Genomic DNA, 18340 nt, shown 5'->3' with positions numbered 1-18340 from the left:
CACTTTTTTCACATTTTGTTATGTTGCAGCCTTATGCTGCAATCGTTTAAATTCATTTTTTCCCTCATCAATCTACACTCAATACCTCATAATGACAAAGAGAAAACAGGATTTTAGAAAGTTTTGCAAATTTATTAAAAATTAAAACTGAAATATCACATTTACATAAGTATTCAGACCCTTTGCTATGACACTTGAAATTTAGCTCAGGTGCCTCCCATTTCTCTTGATCATCTTTGAGATGTTTCTACACCTTGATTGGAGTCCACCTGTGGTAAATTCAATTGATTGGACATGATTCGGAAAGGCACACACCTGTCTATATAAGGTCTCACAGCTGACAATGCATATCAGAGCAAAAACCAAGCCATGAGGTCGAAGGAACTGCCTGGAGAGCTCAGAGACAGCATTGTGTCAAGGCACAGATCTGGGGAAGCCTACAAAAAAATTATCTGCTGCATTGAAGGTTCTCAAGAGCAGAGTGGCCTCCATAATTCTTAAATGGAAGAAGTTTGGAACAACCAGGACTCTTCCTTGAACTGGCCGCCCGGCCAAACTGAGCAATCGGGGGAGAAGGGCCTTGGTGAGAGGTGACCAAGAACCTGAATGTCACTCTGGCTGAGCTCCAGAGATCCTGTGTGGAGATGGGAGAAACTTCCAGAAGGACAACCATCACTGCAACACACCACCACTCTGGGCTTTATGGTAGAGTGGCCAGACGGAAGCCTCTCCTCAGTGAAAGACACATGAAAGCCCGCTTGGAGTTTGCAAAAAAACACCGAAAGGAATCTCAGACTGTGAGAAACAAGATCCTGTGGTCTGATGAAACCAAGATTGAACTGTTTGGCTAGACTGCACGTTTTTACCAGTCGAATCATGAACGGTAACCCCAACATGTCATGTCGTATTAAGATCTAGATAAGAAATCAAAATGATCAATATATATAATATATATATATACTTTTTTGAGGGTGAAAAAAGGTGCGGTTAATTCACGGTCGTGGTTAATACACCGGAAAATACGGTTATACATGGGAGGGAAAAGTTTTGTACCTCCCGCTAAACAAAATCACATTAACCTTTTGAACCCCGAGCTCCTCGGAGACAAATCACTGAAAAGTAGAATTTTTTATTTATTTCGGTTTTCTGCATGTAAAAATGTTCCTGTGCTTCCTGAGCAATGAGCGGTGATGCAGGCCAAAGATTAGGTGTGATATAACAGAATCGCTAATTGCTCAGGCAGTTGCTCATGTTATGTTTGTAAACAAGAGAAAATTAGCCTTTGACCATGTATAAAACAAGCTCCATTACGAGCCTCAGACCATAAATATCAATAAATAAATAAATAAAACATGTGGCAGCCGGAAGACTGGCCACCAAGGTACATGGAGGTTTTATAGCAGCTTGTTTACTGGCCACTATGGTTCAAAGGGATAATATTGCGAATTTTACTGTACAACCAAAATGTGATTATAAAATACCATCAAAGGATGCCATTTGGATTAAGATGTTGGGAATAATGCTCACGATGATTGTCACTAAAAAGGCAAACGCACTTGCTTTAATGCCGACTCAAACCTATTTGGACAACTCCATTTGGATGCGAGTTTCATCATTGACAATGATTTATTTTCTCAAACTCAGAGATGTATTGTTAAGAGCAAGGAGCAAAGTTTCTGATCGGTGCAATGATCTTCTTTCCGGTTGTAATTTAACTTTGTGTTTTCAGGTTGAGCAGCTCAGTGAAGAACAGAAGAAAGGTGGGTGTTTGTTTTTCCCAAAAATGCTTGGCTAAATCACATCCCTGTCAACGTGGAAGCCAGGCGGAGCTCAGGAGACTCCTGGATTGACAACTGTGATTTTCAGGGATAAAGATTTCCCGCAAACCTAGAATAAGACTGCCTATAATTATGTCAAATGGAGTTTCAAATAATCTTTTAAAACCCAACATATGGTGTCAGAAGCATTTTCATCACAGAGCTGTCATCATAAACCCTTACTAAGGTCGAGCAATATATAACATCGCCATTAACATCAAGTCGAGTAGTTTGTTACATTGTGGAACTTGAATGCATTTGATGAGCTTTTGTTCCAAACAAAACAATTTGTTACAAGCTTTACAATGTGTAACTGATATAATCTCATGTGCAAGAACCATTTGACCAAAAATGGCATTGAGCATATACACAACTGCCTCCGCTGACCCATGACCTTATTGTAACCATTGTATCCGCTTGCAGAATTCCGTGCAGCATTTGACATCTTCGTGGAAGATGCAGAAGATGGCTGCATCAGCACCAAAGAACTGGGGAAGGTGATGCGTATGCTGGGACAGAATCCTTCATCAGAAGAGCTGCACGAGATGATTGACGAGGTGGATGAAGACGGTATGGATAATTGCTTGCATACTGATAAAGTGTCCTCTCTCTCTGAAGGCCGCACTTGATTTCGGATAGACTGCAACATAATGCAATTATTTTGTGGCTATTGTTTAGCTGTAATGCAAATTGCATGGCACCTGTTTCTCAAAAATAGTATTAGTTACACTTTTGATGATGAATATTGTGATACCAGTCACACAAACAGATTATACATATTGATTACAAAGCCTCTCTGGTAGTATGACTTCAGTCTGTTTGATCTGGCAGGAAGTGGCACCATTGACTTTGAAGAGTTCCTCATCATGATGGTGCGCAGCATGAGAGAGGAGAGCAAAGGAAAACCGGAGGAGGAGCTGGCAGAGCTCTTCCGTATGTTTGACAGGTACATGGGCGATCAGTATTCAAGTCTGTTAAATGCAGAATACTAAGTGTTCGCTCGACCTCAACCTTGATAACCTCTCTTCTATTCGTTTGAATATACAAATTGCTAAAATATGTTTGCAACTCCTCCTATCTGTTTGCATCCTCTTAAAGATGTTCATAATTGTGATCCAATACACTTCTCAACTACTCATGACAATTAAGAGCTATCCACAACTACCATTCACTGCTTCCACATCCATAAAATGTAATTATAACCCTCCATACAAAAAATGAGGGCAAGGTTTAGGAAAAGAAAATCTAAGAAAAGAAAACTAGGGGAGAAAAGGTAAAGGAATTTGGCAGGTAGAGGGGTTTAAGGGGAAGGAAGTGAAGGAAATTCTGATGTGTATCCCTTATTTTAAGTTTATTTTTTAATTTCCTTATTTTTAATGTTTTTTATATTATTATTTTTCATTATTTTGAATGTTTAAAAGAAATTATTTTTCTCCTTATTTTGAATGTCTTTAAATGTTTTTTTCTCCTTATTTTGAATATTTCTTTTATTTGTTATTTTAAAAATTATTTAGAATGTTTTTTTAAATTTCCCTTATTTTTAATGGTTTAAAAAATGTTTTTCCCCTCTCATTTTTATTTAATGTTTTTTTAATTTGTTTTTTTTCTCTTATTTTGAATATTTTTTAATTTGTTTTTTTTTCTCTTATTTTGAATGTTCTTTTATTTGTTCTTTTCCCCTTATTTTGAATGTTGTTTAAAATTGTTTTTTTCCATTATTTTGAATGTTTTTTATTTGGTTTTCCCCTTATTTTAAATGTTTTTTAAATTCGTTTTTTCTCTTATTTTGAATTTTTTTTGTTTGTTTTCCCCCATTTTTTTAAAAAAAATTGGTTTTTCCCTTATTTTGAATGCTTATTTTCAACATTTTTGTGTATCCCTTATTTTGAAACACAAGAGGTGAAAATTTCCTGGTTTGTCTCAACATGTGATTTGGAATCAGACCTCATGGTTGAGTGATCAGATCCCACTTTGCTGAACTCAAATCACTATAAGCTCTACACTTTGGCTCTCTCCTTCAGGTCCCATCCATCACCGAGCAAAGTGGTGAATGCCGTCGTAATCCATAAGAACAAAGCTGTCCAGGATTTGCTCACAATAAGTGACCGAATGGTTTTAAAGGTTATAAATCATGAATGGCTGCACGCATTTTTATTCAGTTGTAAATGATGATGTGTTACATTACAGTCTGGTACTATAATGGATATATAAATGAGAAAGGTCAACAAAAATAATTGGCAACAGCAAACATGACAAAAGGGCTGAAGTTCATGTTTTTTGCATGAAATCTCAGCATTATTTCTGTGTAATTATATCAAAAATACTGTAATTGTAGTGTTTCCTAGATGAGCTATAATCGCAGAGACAAATTACACAACTGATAATAAAGAGGAGACATTTTATTTCATCCACGGATAATTTCTTTAAAATGATTATTGGACAGACTGGTCGGGTAGAGCAGAGATAGCAGATTCACCTTTGATCTGTCTAGTGCGAGTTAAATCCTCCACCTCCCTATGAGTTGTCACCTTTGTCTTTCTTGGATAGGATGCGGTATCACTGAGTGTGCCATCCTTCATGTGGACTTGAAGCTGTGTGTCCTTATTGCTAGCTTTAGCTGCTGGATGTTAATAATCCCATTAGTATTTCACAAGAGTATGTGCTATCGTGTGCCCGAATAGTGTTCTCTCGTGTTCTTCCTTGGCACATCTAAGCTCCTATCAAATTACAAAGCTTTCATCCGCAGTTTGATGGAATACTGCTCTCCCCTCTGGGCTGGCTCCTGCTTCTCATCTTGCTCAGGTTGACGCCGTGGAAACCAAGAGTTTTAGGATCATTGAAATCTCTCGCGATGAAGCGGAGTCTATGGGCCAATCACCTTGCCATCACCGAAAGGTCGGTGGTCTCTCCGTCTCCTTCTGCCTCATTTGTGGCCTCGCTCCCTCTGCCCTCTCCGTGCTCTATCCGCCAGATATTTGCAGGACACATGCGGTCCACCAGCAACCCCTCCTAGTGAAACTGGCTAAAGCCATAACCACTGCTCACCTCCACTCATTTATAGCTCTATTTTCTTACCTGTGGAACTGCTTTCCATGCTCTTCAATCTCATTCTTCCCTCCAGGTCTTCAAGACAGCTGTTCACCAACTTCTCAAATAATCCCCCATCCAAAGCCATGATCTTTTCTATACCTGTTAGACCACCTAGCTACCACCCCTCACAAAATTTTGATTATGTTTCCATATTGTCCACCTCTTACTCTCTCCACTTCCTCATCGTTACCTGCATCCCTTGTTTGTCCACCTCCGTTGACTTTCTCCCTCCACCCTGATATTGGTGTTTCTCCTTTCTCCTGCTGTTCCCTGTGTTATGTTGTGTCCTGATCTGTTCTGTGCTCTTCCACGACCTTGTATAAAAAACCAAATTCCCACGCTAATGTGTCGCTCCCTGTAAAATATGACTCATTTTCATGCACTATCCAACTAGGTTTGAAAAACCATGTTCAAGATAATCTGGGTTTTCCCACAAATGGTGTTAAAAGCCGACCTGAGTTGAGTGGAAAGTTCCGGGTTCCATGTAACGTGAGTTCTCGAAGGATGTAGATGGTTCTTATTAGCGTTAATGCTGTGAAACCGAAAGGGTGAACACCAATGCTTTGATCTGACAATCCGAACAATTCGTTGGAGCTTTGCATAAGCACAATAAGCGACATGACAATTTCAAAGCATAGAGCAATGAGAATAAATATAAATAATTAGCACTCGTCCTGCTCCAGCCAACTTTGGGTGAGTAAATGAAAAAAATCTCAGCCAGCTCAAATTTCCAGACAATATGGCAACCTGATGTCTATCTTTTCAGTTTTGCTGTATTTATGATACTAGCAACGGTACTAGCAATTGTGAAGCCCAAATGAAAAGGCAAAATATCAGAAATTGAAGGCTTTTTTTTTATTTTTAACGATTTATATAAACATCCGTTAAATCATAGCACACGCAAATCATCAAAATCTAAACAGTAATTGTAGAATTTCAATAAAAGCCACATCACTGTTCATATCGGTAAATATTATTCCATCGTGTTTGGAAAAACTGGAAAATTGGAAAAACAATATAGTGTAGGAGTTGCGGATGACGAGAAGACGAGGCCATTTCTTAGGTGTTCAAAGCTCCTTTATTCCAACAGAACTCCTCTCGCGAACGGAACTCATACAGCTTTTATAGCGCCAAAACTCTTCGGAGGGTGTGGCTTCAACAACCGCGCGCACGCCACGCCCACACAATCAAAATCCTCACTGGCCCGTGCCCGTAGATTATGTCCCAATAAGGTAACCGCTACATGCGCCCCCCCAGAATGCACTCGCACGGGCAATGCCAGTCCTCGGGGGGCCTTAACCACCCGGCCGAAACGACTGATAACCCGAGCAGGTGCTGCGAGCGGCCTGGCGGTGGGTGGGCCAACCGGGGATTTCCCGACGGGGGACGGCCCCGCCGTGGGGTGGAGCCAACCGAGGGGGCTGGTCAAGGCCTCGGGGGAGGCTGCTGATGTTCCTCACGGGCCTCGGGGGAGGCTGCTGAGGTTCCTCACAGGCCTGCCGAGGCTGCAGAGTAGGAGTTGTAGTTGCGCGAGTTGTAGTTGTAGTTGTAGAGTTTTCGCCAGTTGTAGTTGTAGTATGTAGTTGCGCAAAGGTGACGAGCAGCAGTGCTGCCCGGGTCAGTGCGCGCGAAGGTGACGAGCAGGTGCTGTCCGGGTCAGTGCGCGCGAAGGTTACGAGCAGCAGTGCGCGTTGGAGAAGGCTCACCACTCTGGTCGCAGAGGAGGTGCTTGGCCATAGTGCGCGCGAAGGTTACGAGCATCAGCGCACGTTGGAGAAGGCTCACCACTCTGGTCGCAGAGGAGGTGCTTGGCCGTAGTGTGCGAAGGTTACTAGCAGCGGTGCTCGGCCTGTGTGCACGAAGGTTACGAGCAGCAGTGCTCGGCCTGTGTGCGCGAAGGTTACGAGCAGCAGTGCTCGGCCTGTGTGCGCGAAGGTTACGAGCAGCATTGCTTGGCCTGTGTGCGCGAAGGTTATGAGCAGCAGTGCTCCGCCTGTGTGCGCGAAGGTTACGAGCAGCAGTGCTCAGCCTGTGTGCGCGAAGGTTATGAGCAGCAGTGCTCGGCCTGTGTGTGCGGAGGGTACGAGCAGCAGTGCTCGGCCTGTGTGCGCGAAGGTTACGAGCAGCAGTGCTCGGCCTGTGTGCGCGAAGCAAACGGCCGCCCGTCATTCCCAAAACTCCGGCAGTTCGATCGAAACTGCGCTTGCCATGTTCGTTTGAAGCCCCCGAAAACGTTCGGGAGCAGCCGGGGTCACCAGTGTAGGTGTTGCGGATGACGAGAAGACGAGGCCATTTCTTAGGCGTTCAAAGCTCCTTTATTCCAACAGAACTCCTCTCGCGAACGGAACTCATACAGCTTTTATAGCACCAAAACCCTCTTCGGAGGGCGTGGCTTCAACAACCGCGCGCACGCCACGCCCACACAATCAAAAGCCCCACTGGCCCGTGCCTGTGGATTATGTCCCAATAAGGTAACCGCTACAATAGTCTATTTTACTCCAGGGGGTCCCAGGATTACCCACTTAAAATTTCGTTGCGATCGGTTCAGCCGTTTTTGCGGTACCTGGGAACAGACAGACAGACTGACATTTGGTGAATTATAGTTCGATTAATTGATGAACGTGGTTAAAATTCATGTTGAATAGAGATCAAATCTATTCACTCAACTTGGCTCGACTGTAAAAGTGGTTTGTTGGAGAACCCGAGTCAGCTCGGTTGGGTTTTTTTTAACCGGGTTGGATGGCAGGTGCATCGAAACAAGGAAATAGTGGTGACCTGTCCAAGGTTCATTCTCAGCCATGGAAATATTGAAGACTTGCTTTGGGTGCCCTGCTACCCCTGCAAGGAGTTTGGGAATTTGTAAACAAAACACGGTTCAAAAAAGACAAAAAAAAAGAATGAAGCTTACATTACCTTAAAACATTTGGTGTTAAACCATCTCATAAAATGCTGAAACGTAACAAAGAGCCATAAATACAACTTCAGAAGATATTTTCTTTGCTATATCAGGCTTGCTTAGCTTTAGCCCAATATTGTGCAACAAATCAATTTGAATAACCATTTTTCACTTTATATCCTTGTAGCACTGTGGATTTCAGAGAAATTTTCGAAGCAGCAATACTTTTGACTTTGCGGATCTATCATTGGCTGTGAAAAGCATGTGATACTTCCAAGCCAATCACAAAACAGCAAATGAAAGACATTGATGCCTACTGATGAAATTTTTAGGTCATCTCATCTCGATTCCAGAAGAGATTAACTAATAAAATGGGTCTAGATGTCCGGATGACTCTCCATCTGTCTGTCCGGTTGTCCATTACCTTTTTGCTGTTTGCTAGTCCTCCCTTATCACTGGGCTGATTCTTTCGAAACTTGACCAATGAATACAATACGGTGGTCTACACAATGGCTTGTGCTTCGATTTTTCCATTTCGGATCATGGGGGGTCCTAGGAGGGTTTGAGCAGGAGTGGGAGCGGAAGAAGTATACCCCCTGAAACTTTGGATCCCTACTCGTCCTTTATTTACCAACAGATTGCTCTGAAACCCGATACAGTCCTTCGACTCGATGGCCCGCACAATCACATCGGTATTTCATCTTCCGATGTCGTATTTTTCGATTTCGTAACAGGGGGCTTTATCACATATTCATGGCGTAAACTGCAGTACCAATGTTTTCAGGGCAAAACAGGTTGATCTATTCACAAATAATGCACAGTTTAAACTTCAGTAAGAAGGTAAGAGGACTTTATTCAGAACAGCTTAAACTGTATTCTTTCATGTGCTATCCAATTCACCTGGTTAATGTTTGCATGCAATATACAAAAGAAATTTTGAGAATGAGGGTGTGGCATGAGCATGATGGTCCAAATGACCTTTTCTTTGGAAGATTGTCTTTGCTTTCTCTTGTATTTTAAGTTTTAAAATGTCTTGTCCACAGCAACTATGACGGTTACATAGACATTGAAGAGCTGAAGCTGATGCTGGAGGCAACAGGTGAGAGTGTCACTGAAGGGGAGGTTGTGGAACTCTTCTGTGATGGCGACAAAAACAACGATGGGCGCATAGATTATGATGGTACGGAATGCTTATTTCTGTTTCTATTAATTATTGTGTTTATGTGCCTCGATAATCCCCACTAATAACCCTGCCTTCTCTTTTCCACCAAGTTTATCAGCCTAATTTCGCTAAAACACCTGACTAAAACTTCCGTCCTGGTGTAGTGCCTACAGGATGCAACGCGTGGCCTATATCTGAGTTGGTGATGTAAAGCCGGCTGTTTCGTCTGCACTTAGGTTGTGGATATTCAATATTCTATGGAATTTCTTGAGAAGAGTAGGTCATTGTGAGCTCTACCCTAACCTGTTTCCCCATAGAAACATGTCAAGTGATATGCAAGCGAATTACAAAATAAACAATAAAAAGAGCAATCAGAGATTGCAAACCCTCGCCAGGATGTATTTTCAGTGGTTTTAAAAGGCTTTTGTGTTAAAACAAATATGGCGGCCGAACCACGTGACCGATGACGTCATCATTATTTTTTTTCTAAAGTAATTTATTCCTAGATTATGCTGAAGAAATTTCATCTTGATTGAATGAAATGTTGTACTTGTCGAATTATGACGTCATAATGGAGGAACCTATGACATCATCATTAACATATTTTAATCCCCATGGAGAGTTCTTTACAATGAGCCATGTCTCAATTTTTTATATTCAGCGCTTTCGGAGATATAGAGATGCAAAGTTTTTCGGGTTTTCCAAGATTGCGGCCGAACCACGTGACATATGACGTCATAATTATCATTGAAACATTCTACAGGTGGAGTTGCACCTATGGTGAAAATTTCATGTCGATCGGACCAACGGTTGCAGAGAAAATCATATTTATTCTGTGCGGCCAAACAGACAAACAAACAGACATACAAATAAACGGAGAAACAGACAAACAGACAAACAAATGGACTCGAATGCAATACCCTCTCTTCTGGTGAGGGTAAAAAATTACAATCAAATTACATTTACAATTAACAATTTAAAATAAATTATAAAAAATTATTTCAAATAAAAAGATTATTATTTTATTATTAAAAATGATTTTTAAATTTCATTTACAATAAAAAAATTAAAATTTAATAACAAAATTAAAAAAATTACAATAATTAAATAAAATTTACAATTGACAATTAAAAAATATATAAAAAAAATTATTATTTAAAATAAGATTCTTTTATTATTAAAATAAAAAATTAAATTAAATTTACAATTTAAAAATTCTAATTGAATTACAAAATTCAAAAATTACAACAATTAAATAAAATGTACAATTAACAATTAAATTAAATTAAAACAAAATTATAAAAAATTCGTATTTAAAAGATTTTTTTATTATTATTTTGTTGTTTAATTTTTTTTAAACATTAATTAAATTTACAATTAAAGAATTACAAATTTTAATAAATTACAAAACTGATGTAGATGTTAACCTTGACTAAGTTAGTTGTTGAATAAAGTTAATGTTGTCTGTTTAAGGTGCAAGCATAACAGGCAAATGGCATTCATACAAGTTTCAGGTTTTTCGTATCACCATAAGTTGAATGCTCTTTCAAACAGACAGCAGCTCTATTCTTTTCAACACATGTAGAGAACATCAAAGGCTGGTCTAATTCTGAAAAACCCAGGTGTGTTATCACACCATCCACTCTCTCCCCCCCCCCCCCCCCCCCCCCCCCCTGCACTCTGGAGAAATCATCTTGCTCTTTTCATCCCGATGCTCGATGTCTCACTAGTCAATATCTTTCCTCCCATTCTTCAAAGTGGTAGCTCATCAACACCTCCTGAGTCTACACAGCAGGGTTGAGATGGCAAAAAAAATTAATCTCCAGAAGCGGAAATTGTGGCTGGAAATGACGTCAAAAGAACAGAATGAATGCTGATAAATCAAGCCAACGTCCAACAATGCGTCCAACGATTGAGAAAAATTATCGACCATCGGAATAAGTTATTAAAGAACGTTAACATTGAAGGAAGACTGAAATAATAATTATTCATTCGGTTAGATGATTATGCTGTGAGATTGATTCAGCAATTCCCTGTCACACAACCAATATACATGGATTTGCTGAACATGATCAAGTTTCACAGACCAGCTGAATTACCATAGGATTGTCTGTCACTGTGTTGGACCAGCCAACAGGTATCCTTGTGATTACTGTTATTGGAGCAACTCTGGCAATCGGCCTTCAGAGGCAATGTCAGACAGTGCATTCCCAGCCTAAAATCCAGTCGGGAAACGATATTGCTTGGAGAATTGGAAACATTGTAACACGCGCTCTCACCAAATTTGAGTCAATGGTACAAGCTACTGAGAGTATCATTTATACCTGTGGGGTGGGGGGCCATAAAGTGAACAGGAGGGAGTTAGTCTTTGATACTCCAGCTCAATATCAAAGCAGCAATCAACATCAAAGTGAATCCCCCCTAAAAGTAAAATGTTCACAGCGGTTTACAACGGATGAGACAATTTCCTCAGTTGACTTTTCCATCTTACAAATGCCACTGATTTCTGAGAGCAGGATAGGTGGGACGTGCCTGGGCATGGTGAATGGTAAAGGAAAAGCTGTATCCATATCCAAGTTCAGTACAATTCAAAAAATTGGTACATATGACCTAATCCTTCGATGGAGAGCAGGTGCTGCTGAAGGTTGATTGGTGTTACATTAAAAAATAGGTGTATCACTAAGTCCGTGTCCTACATAGATTCTAGAATAATAACATAAAAGCAATCGTTAAATTTGAGGTAAATTTAGGTAAATTTATCGTTTAAATTTAAGTTGGATTTAGGTAAATTTACCTTTTTAGTTAAATTTGAATACATTTTACTAATGCCGCAGTTAGTGGCCTTTTATGTCAGGCTATAGACTTTGTCTCCATATAGGAACATTGTGATTGATATACTTCTTGAGTGACCCTGAGGATTAAAAATAATTGATCAGTAGCATTTTCATTCCAATACTGCAAGCAAATATCATCAAAGGCAGTGTAAATGTGAAATAATGACGTATCATTGGTTATGTACTTTTTTGTATGCGGAGTCGAGGCGTAAGTATATGTATATGTATGTATGTGTATGCAAGTATATGCAGAAGTGCATTGGAGATTAACTCATCGACAATATTTTTATAAACAGGAATTAAATTCCTGCGTGGGGCTAAGTGTGAAAAACTCTGACTCAACACGGGACTCGAACCAAGGCCCTGCGCTACATATATATATATATATATCTTTATATGTATAATCTTCAATGCATTTCTACTTATTCACACATACATACGCATGCATATACTTACGCTAAGATTCGGGGTCTACCTAGCAGGCACGTAAGACATCGGCCATGATAAAGCTCGCAGTGTTAAGTGTGGTAAAGTTCTGAGGAGATTGCGGCTGGCTCAATAGCGCAGTGGGCTGGTGACGCGTTATCAACGGAGGTCCGTGGTTCGAGCCCCGCATTGAGTCAGAATTTTTTCACACTTAGCCCCTCGCAGGAATTTAATTCCTGTTTATAAAATTGTATTATATATATATATCTTTATATATATATATATATACAATTGAAGAACTAAATGGGTATCATTGTGTTAAATGACTGAATGGGAGGATTAACCTGGTGTACAGGTATTGGACGGCAATGGAAATGATTGAATGGTTAAAAGAAAGAGTTTTCCAATGCAGAAATGGTTCATTAATTTAGCAGTAATGTAGGTTATTGATTTGTGCTGCATTGGATTTTGTTTGGATGGGAAATGGAGGATGGCTGCACCGATGCATCGATAATTCAACGTAATGATATCAGTCTCAAGCTTTCACCTTGCTGGTGAGAATACAGACTTTTTCTTGTATTTGTGTGGACTGGTTCCAGCATATTAGAAGTTCTGATGTTCTTTTCAAGGTGCACCATTTTGAACATTAGCATAATACTTTATCAATGTTTGGTGTCGAGGATTCATAAAGCACATCGCACAATTGAATGGTTTGGGTTGGTGTTTCACATCTTTGCACACACGGCCTGAGTATCGCCCGCAGATGGCACCGGCTCAAACACTGGACTTTCTGAGACTTTGTTTATTTTGACAAAAAATGAGTTTGTTGTGCTTTCCTGTGTTCCTATAAATGCATTTCTGAAATTTACTGAAAATTCCCTGAAGTTTAGTTTCAATAATCAAATTGAGTTTCTGGTGTTGTCTAAATCAAGGGAGATCTTGTAGATTGTGATGAATAGCCAATTGAGTGAATGCCATTCCTTCCTTCCTTTTTTTTTGCAGAATTCATGGAGTTTATGAAAGGTGTCGATTAGTTGCACCAGACCCTGGAGACGCAAAAGGACAGGCTTGTGAATACATTGATGAGTGGAAGATTTTACTTCAATAAAACTCTTATTTTTAACTGTAATCTCACTTTTTCCCCCTTTCTCACAATAAAATTTCCCTGATGAAAGATCTCCATGAATACTAATTGACATAGAAAAACAAGAACGACCCACACTGTGGTCTCAACCTTTGTAGTCATGCAACTGGACTTTTGTAAAGTCTCGCAGGCCTCCCTGGAATCTCCTGAGCTATGCTTTGGACCCACTCACCAGGTTCCCTATCATTGACGAAGTCTTTGACAGACACATTTGCTGATCAATTTCTACCTATTTTTCGAAAAACAATGCACAAAGGAAGGAATGAAGGGAATAAGAAGGCAAACTATACTGAAACGCAAAAGAAACTTACCACCTTTGAAACCTTTAAATATCAACAATAACACTGCGTGTAGTAAATGTGTGAACTTATTTGTGGACAATAGTATCCTCACTGTCAGACAAAACGGTCACGGATGGTCACTTGAACCTTCAATGGTCACTTCATAGCACAGCTGTTGAACAGCCGTTTTGACTGTCAGTGATTAGCCAAGGGGTACGGGATGATTTTAATGAGCTGCACGTGATGTCTTGATATTGGCTTTAAAAAGGCCAGTGCAAAATGGGCATTTCAATCAACATGCCACGATTGTCAAGGGATCAACGGCAGCGTGCCCTGGGCTTGCTGCAAGGCGGACTGAGCTACCTGCCACACACGCTATTGAAAGGGGACTGACATTGCACCCTGTGCTGTTCTGTACTGTAGAACAAACTGATGAGATGGTGTATCTTGGTCAAAAACTTGACATGTCATCAATAAAATGCCAATGTTTCAATTAGCAATTGTTGGTTTGTACGGTAGCTCAGTCCGCCTTGCAGCATGCCCAGGGCATGCTGCCGTTGATCCCTTGACAATCGTGGCATGTTGATTGAAATGCCCATTTTGCACTGGCCTTTTTAAAGCCAATATCAAGACATCACGTACAGCTCATTAAAATCATCCCGTACCCCTTGGCTAATCACTGACAGTCAAAACGGCTGTTCAACAGCTGTGCTATGAAGTGACCATTGAAGGTTCAAGTGACCATCCGTGACCGTTTTGTCTGACAGTGAGGACACTATTGTCAACAAATAAGTTCACACATTTACTACACGCAGTGTCATTGTTGATATTTAAAGGTTTCAAAGGTGGTAAGTTTCTTTTGCGTTTCAGTATATATCCGGATACTGCACGCCACAAAGCACCAAGACCAGCCAATAGATGCACCTTTCGGAATGAAAGGGCTGGGCAACACAGGTATACTCCAGAGAGAGCCTGGCCAAATGCAGCAGACAACCAAAGCCTCCTGAACAAAGAGGAATTTTATTCAGATGGATTGTATCGCCGAATAGACAGATCCAAATCTAACACAGCTAAACACACTATTCCGCAGAATGAACAGAGACTAATGCTGTTCATCGTATGACAATTCATTCCTAAATGCCACACAACCGATTGAGGTTGACTTCCCAAATTCCTCTAGATGAGGATGGCAACTAATAGTGTTGTTTGGCTCACCTAATTCATCTTACAGTGACTTAATCTTAATGGGACTCTACTTTAAACTAATAAAACACTTGGTCATAGAAAACACACCAGTCGGTCGACCGTAAGTCTGAGCTTTCATGAATCTACGTAGTACGTATGTCTGTCTTTTAACACAATAACTCAAAAACACAGGCGTGTGAAGCTAAAAAAAAACGTCACAGCTTTGCATGTCACGGGGATGAAGATAAAATTACAATTTGATGCCATCTGGAAACTTTTCATGATAGGTCAATTTTTGCACTCACAAATTGTTCCTCTCACCTTTCTGAACAAAATGTCTCCGATGAAATCACCATTGCAATTGCCTTTCATTCCTAAAACCCCCACTAGTCTTCATTTCTGTTAAATAACACAATTAGTTAATATCATCTCATGAGAGTAGCTCAAAAGGGCATCAGTATAGACTCAGACAAGTCATTTAAGAATATTTGTGTGGCATACTACCTATAAAGAGTATGGTTTGCACTTTTTTGATTTTGATGTGCCAGACTCTTTACGGTGTTATTGCTGTCAAACAGTTTCTTGGCAAGAATCATGTTGGGTAGTTTGTCATTGTCTTCCCAGCATTAATTGTCCATGCTCTATCCTTTTAAATGCTGAACGTCGAGCAAGGAAGTAACACGTACCATTTTTAAAGTCGTTGGTGTGACTCAGACGGGGTATGGACCACCTCTCTCCCAGACTCAGAGTGGACCCTCTAACCATTACACCACCAAGTCTGGTATATAATATGCACTAGTAGTAAGCTTATTTAATACGAGTGGAGCCTACCCAATGCTTCGCTGATGGACCAATTGTTTAGGGAGTGGAGAGGGAAGAGTGGGGGAGGAGAGGTGACATAGGTACGGGAGAAGGTCAGATTTACCTGTGCAAAGACTGCTTCAGTGCTTCAACCTCAGCGTTGCCCAGGTAAGAAACGAAATTGTAATACTTCAATTAATACACGTGCACACACACGAAACTCTCCATTAAATACGAAATGTAAATTGAAAATAAACTTCAATTAATACTCAAGGTGGACCTGATGAAATAATTAGTTAAGAGTTAGAGCATCTGCTCAAAAGGATAGCTCACAGACAAATATAGAGAGGGAGAGAGAGAAGGGAGTGAAAGAGAGATTGGAGTGGGGGAGAAACGGGAGTGGGGGAGAGAGGGAGGGGAGTGGGGAAAAGAGGGAGGGCCGTGGGGAAGAGAGGGTGGGGAGTGGGGAAAAGAGCGAGGGCGTGGGGAAAAGAGGGAGGGCCGTGCGGAAGAGAGGGTGGGGAGTGGGGAAAAGAGCGAGGGGCGTGGGGAAGAGAGGGTGGGGAGTGGGGAAAAGAGGGCGGGGGTGTGGGGAAGAGAGGGAGGGGAGTGGGGAAAGGAGGGAGGGGCATGGGGAAGAGAGGGAGGAGAGTGGGAAAAAGAGGGAGGGGCGTGGGGAAGAGAGGGTGGGGAGTAGGGGAGTGGGGTCGTGGGGGAGAGAGGGAAGGGGACTATGGGAGAGAGGGAAGGGGACTATGGGAGAGAGGGAAGGGAGTAGGGAAGAGAGAGGTGAGTGGAAGAGAGATAGAGAGAGGGAGAGATAGAGAGATAGAGAGATAGATAGAGAGATATATAGATAGATAGATAGATAGAGAGAGAGAGAGAGAGAGAGAGAGAGAGAGAGAGAGAGAGAGAGAGAGAGAGAGAGAGAGAGAGGGAGAGAGAGAAAGAAAGAGAAAGCGTGGAGAAGGAGAGGGGAGGCAAGCGGGGAGGCAAGAGGGGAGAGAGTGTGGAGAGAGAGAGAGAGAGAGAGAGATAGAGAGAGAGAGAGAGATGAGGGAGTGGGTGGAGAGGAGAGAGAATCATCCTTCCGTATCCATCTTGTCCCCCCCAATCCTCCCCATGCCATTGTTTGTCCAAGTCTCCCTCTATTTTGTCATTCAACTCTGCTGTTTGTGTCCCCCCCTCTCTGCTGTTCCTTTTGTCCTATTGTATCCTGATCCTTTCAGTGTTCTAGCTCTTCCATGAACCTTGACAATGTGTACAAAAAGCTGTCGTAGGTTGGCAACCATTGCACATGCTTGATGGGCTGAATGGTCTCTTTATATGTTGAAGTTCATTGAAAGGGAAGTCATATATTACATATCGCAAACCGTGGTGTCTGTCCATGCGTTTGTCTGTCTCTCGTTTACGGCGGCCACTTCCCATGCTGCATTTGAAAAGCTCAACATCCACTTTTGAAATAATGGGAGAGCAGGCATGAATGATGTTGATACCAAATTTTATTTCATAATCAGGATATTTTGCCCTCTTTTTAGCCAAGTCCCACCTCCCCCCCCCCCCCTTCCCCCTGATGTTGCACCACCATTTTGCGGTGGGCGGTAAAAGTAGCTCAGAGCTTTGGCTCCGAGTGAAACCAAGAGTGCAACACAATTAACCTTTATAAAGTCCATTAAATAATTTAAATTGATAGATCAACTTGAGCTTTTCCCGCCACCTGGAACGGGATGGGCGGGTAATTTGCTCTTCCTCGTCATGAATAATAATATCAAGCGGGATCATGTTTTCTGTTATTCCTAAAATCGAAATGCAGTCTTCATGTGCTTATCAGGTCACCACGATTAACATCTAGGTGGGATAGGGGTGCAATAAATAAAGCTTGGTTTGAATCTTTAGATTTCTGCAGAAGGTGGAGCTAAATAGGCAACGGAGGAGGAGGATTTCTGGGAAAGGGGGAGCTAAATAGGCAATGGGGAAGGATTTCTGGGAAAGGAGGAGTTAAATAGGCAAAGGAGGGGGATTTCTATTAAATAAGAGCTTTTAAGGTTAGAGTATGGATATGATTTAAAAAAAAATCTTTACACAGGTGTCAAGACCCAAGAAATAGCAGAAAGACAGAGGGCAAAAGGTCAACAAAGAAAGCGCAGTGATAAAAAAAGTGAAAAGAAGTCACAAGTGAAAAAGCAACAGGGTGTACCTAACCAGGTGGATAAAATCTCAGAGGTAGAAATTGGAAAGATCATGAGGTGACAGTTGATAGCAGACTTGAAGGCCTGGAAATGAAGGGTACAAGAAAGCAAATTGAGGGAGGCAATTCCACAGGTGAGAGCGGAGGGGAACAATGTCTAGAGGTGAGTGAACCATTTAGGCTTGAGGATGGGAACAAAGTAAGGGTTTTTGGTATAATATGTAATATTTGGGAGAGTGGCAGGGAATGGGCAGAGGGGAGAAAGGGTGAAAGGAACAAGATCAGAAGAGTGACAGTAAAAGGATTTGAGATTAGAAAAAAAGCGTGCAGTAGGCCTTGGCTGCGTGGCTGCCTCATTTTCTGGGGCCATGGCTGTGTCGCTGATGCAATGCCCCCTCATTACCAGTCAGCTGGTACGCATTTTGCCAACCTCGTAAGGATAAGTCCACCCATCTGGTGTTATTTCTGAGTCAACCCTCCCTCTCTCCACCACTCCCCACCCTCGCTCCACCACTC

The 18340-nt window shown here is 41.4% G+C and overlaps 1 protein-coding gene across 1 annotated transcript in view; it reads left to right on the top strand.

Moving 5' to 3' along the window:
* The window catches only part of TNNC1 (troponin C1, slow skeletal and cardiac type), a 30549-nt gene extending 17147 nt beyond the window's left edge, over nucleotides 1-13402 (top strand). Inside the window, exons 2-6 of the mRNA XM_068112179.2 lie at nucleotides 1730-1760; nucleotides 2241-2387; nucleotides 2649-2763; nucleotides 8847-8983; nucleotides 13228-13402. Coding sequence (XP_067968280.1) covers nucleotides 1730-1760; nucleotides 2241-2387; nucleotides 2649-2763; nucleotides 8847-8983; nucleotides 13228-13259 — 462 coding nt within the window. The 3' untranslated portion in view covers nucleotides 13260-13402. The remainder of the gene's footprint in view (nucleotides 1-1729; nucleotides 1761-2240; nucleotides 2388-2648; nucleotides 2764-8846; nucleotides 8984-13227) is intronic.
* The last annotated feature ends 4938 nt before the right edge of the window (nucleotides 13403-18340 follow it).

This window comes from Myxine glutinosa, chromosome 4 (genome assembly GCF_964187855.1).
Source record: "Myxine glutinosa chromosome 4, kmMyxGlut1.1, whole genome shotgun sequence".
In the NCBI taxonomy this organism is placed as follows: domain Eukaryota; kingdom Metazoa; phylum Chordata; class Myxini; order Myxiniformes; family Myxinidae; genus Myxine; species Myxine glutinosa.
The sequence above is the reverse complement of the archived record's forward strand: the minus strand, read 5'-3'. Positions and strand labels throughout refer to the sequence as shown.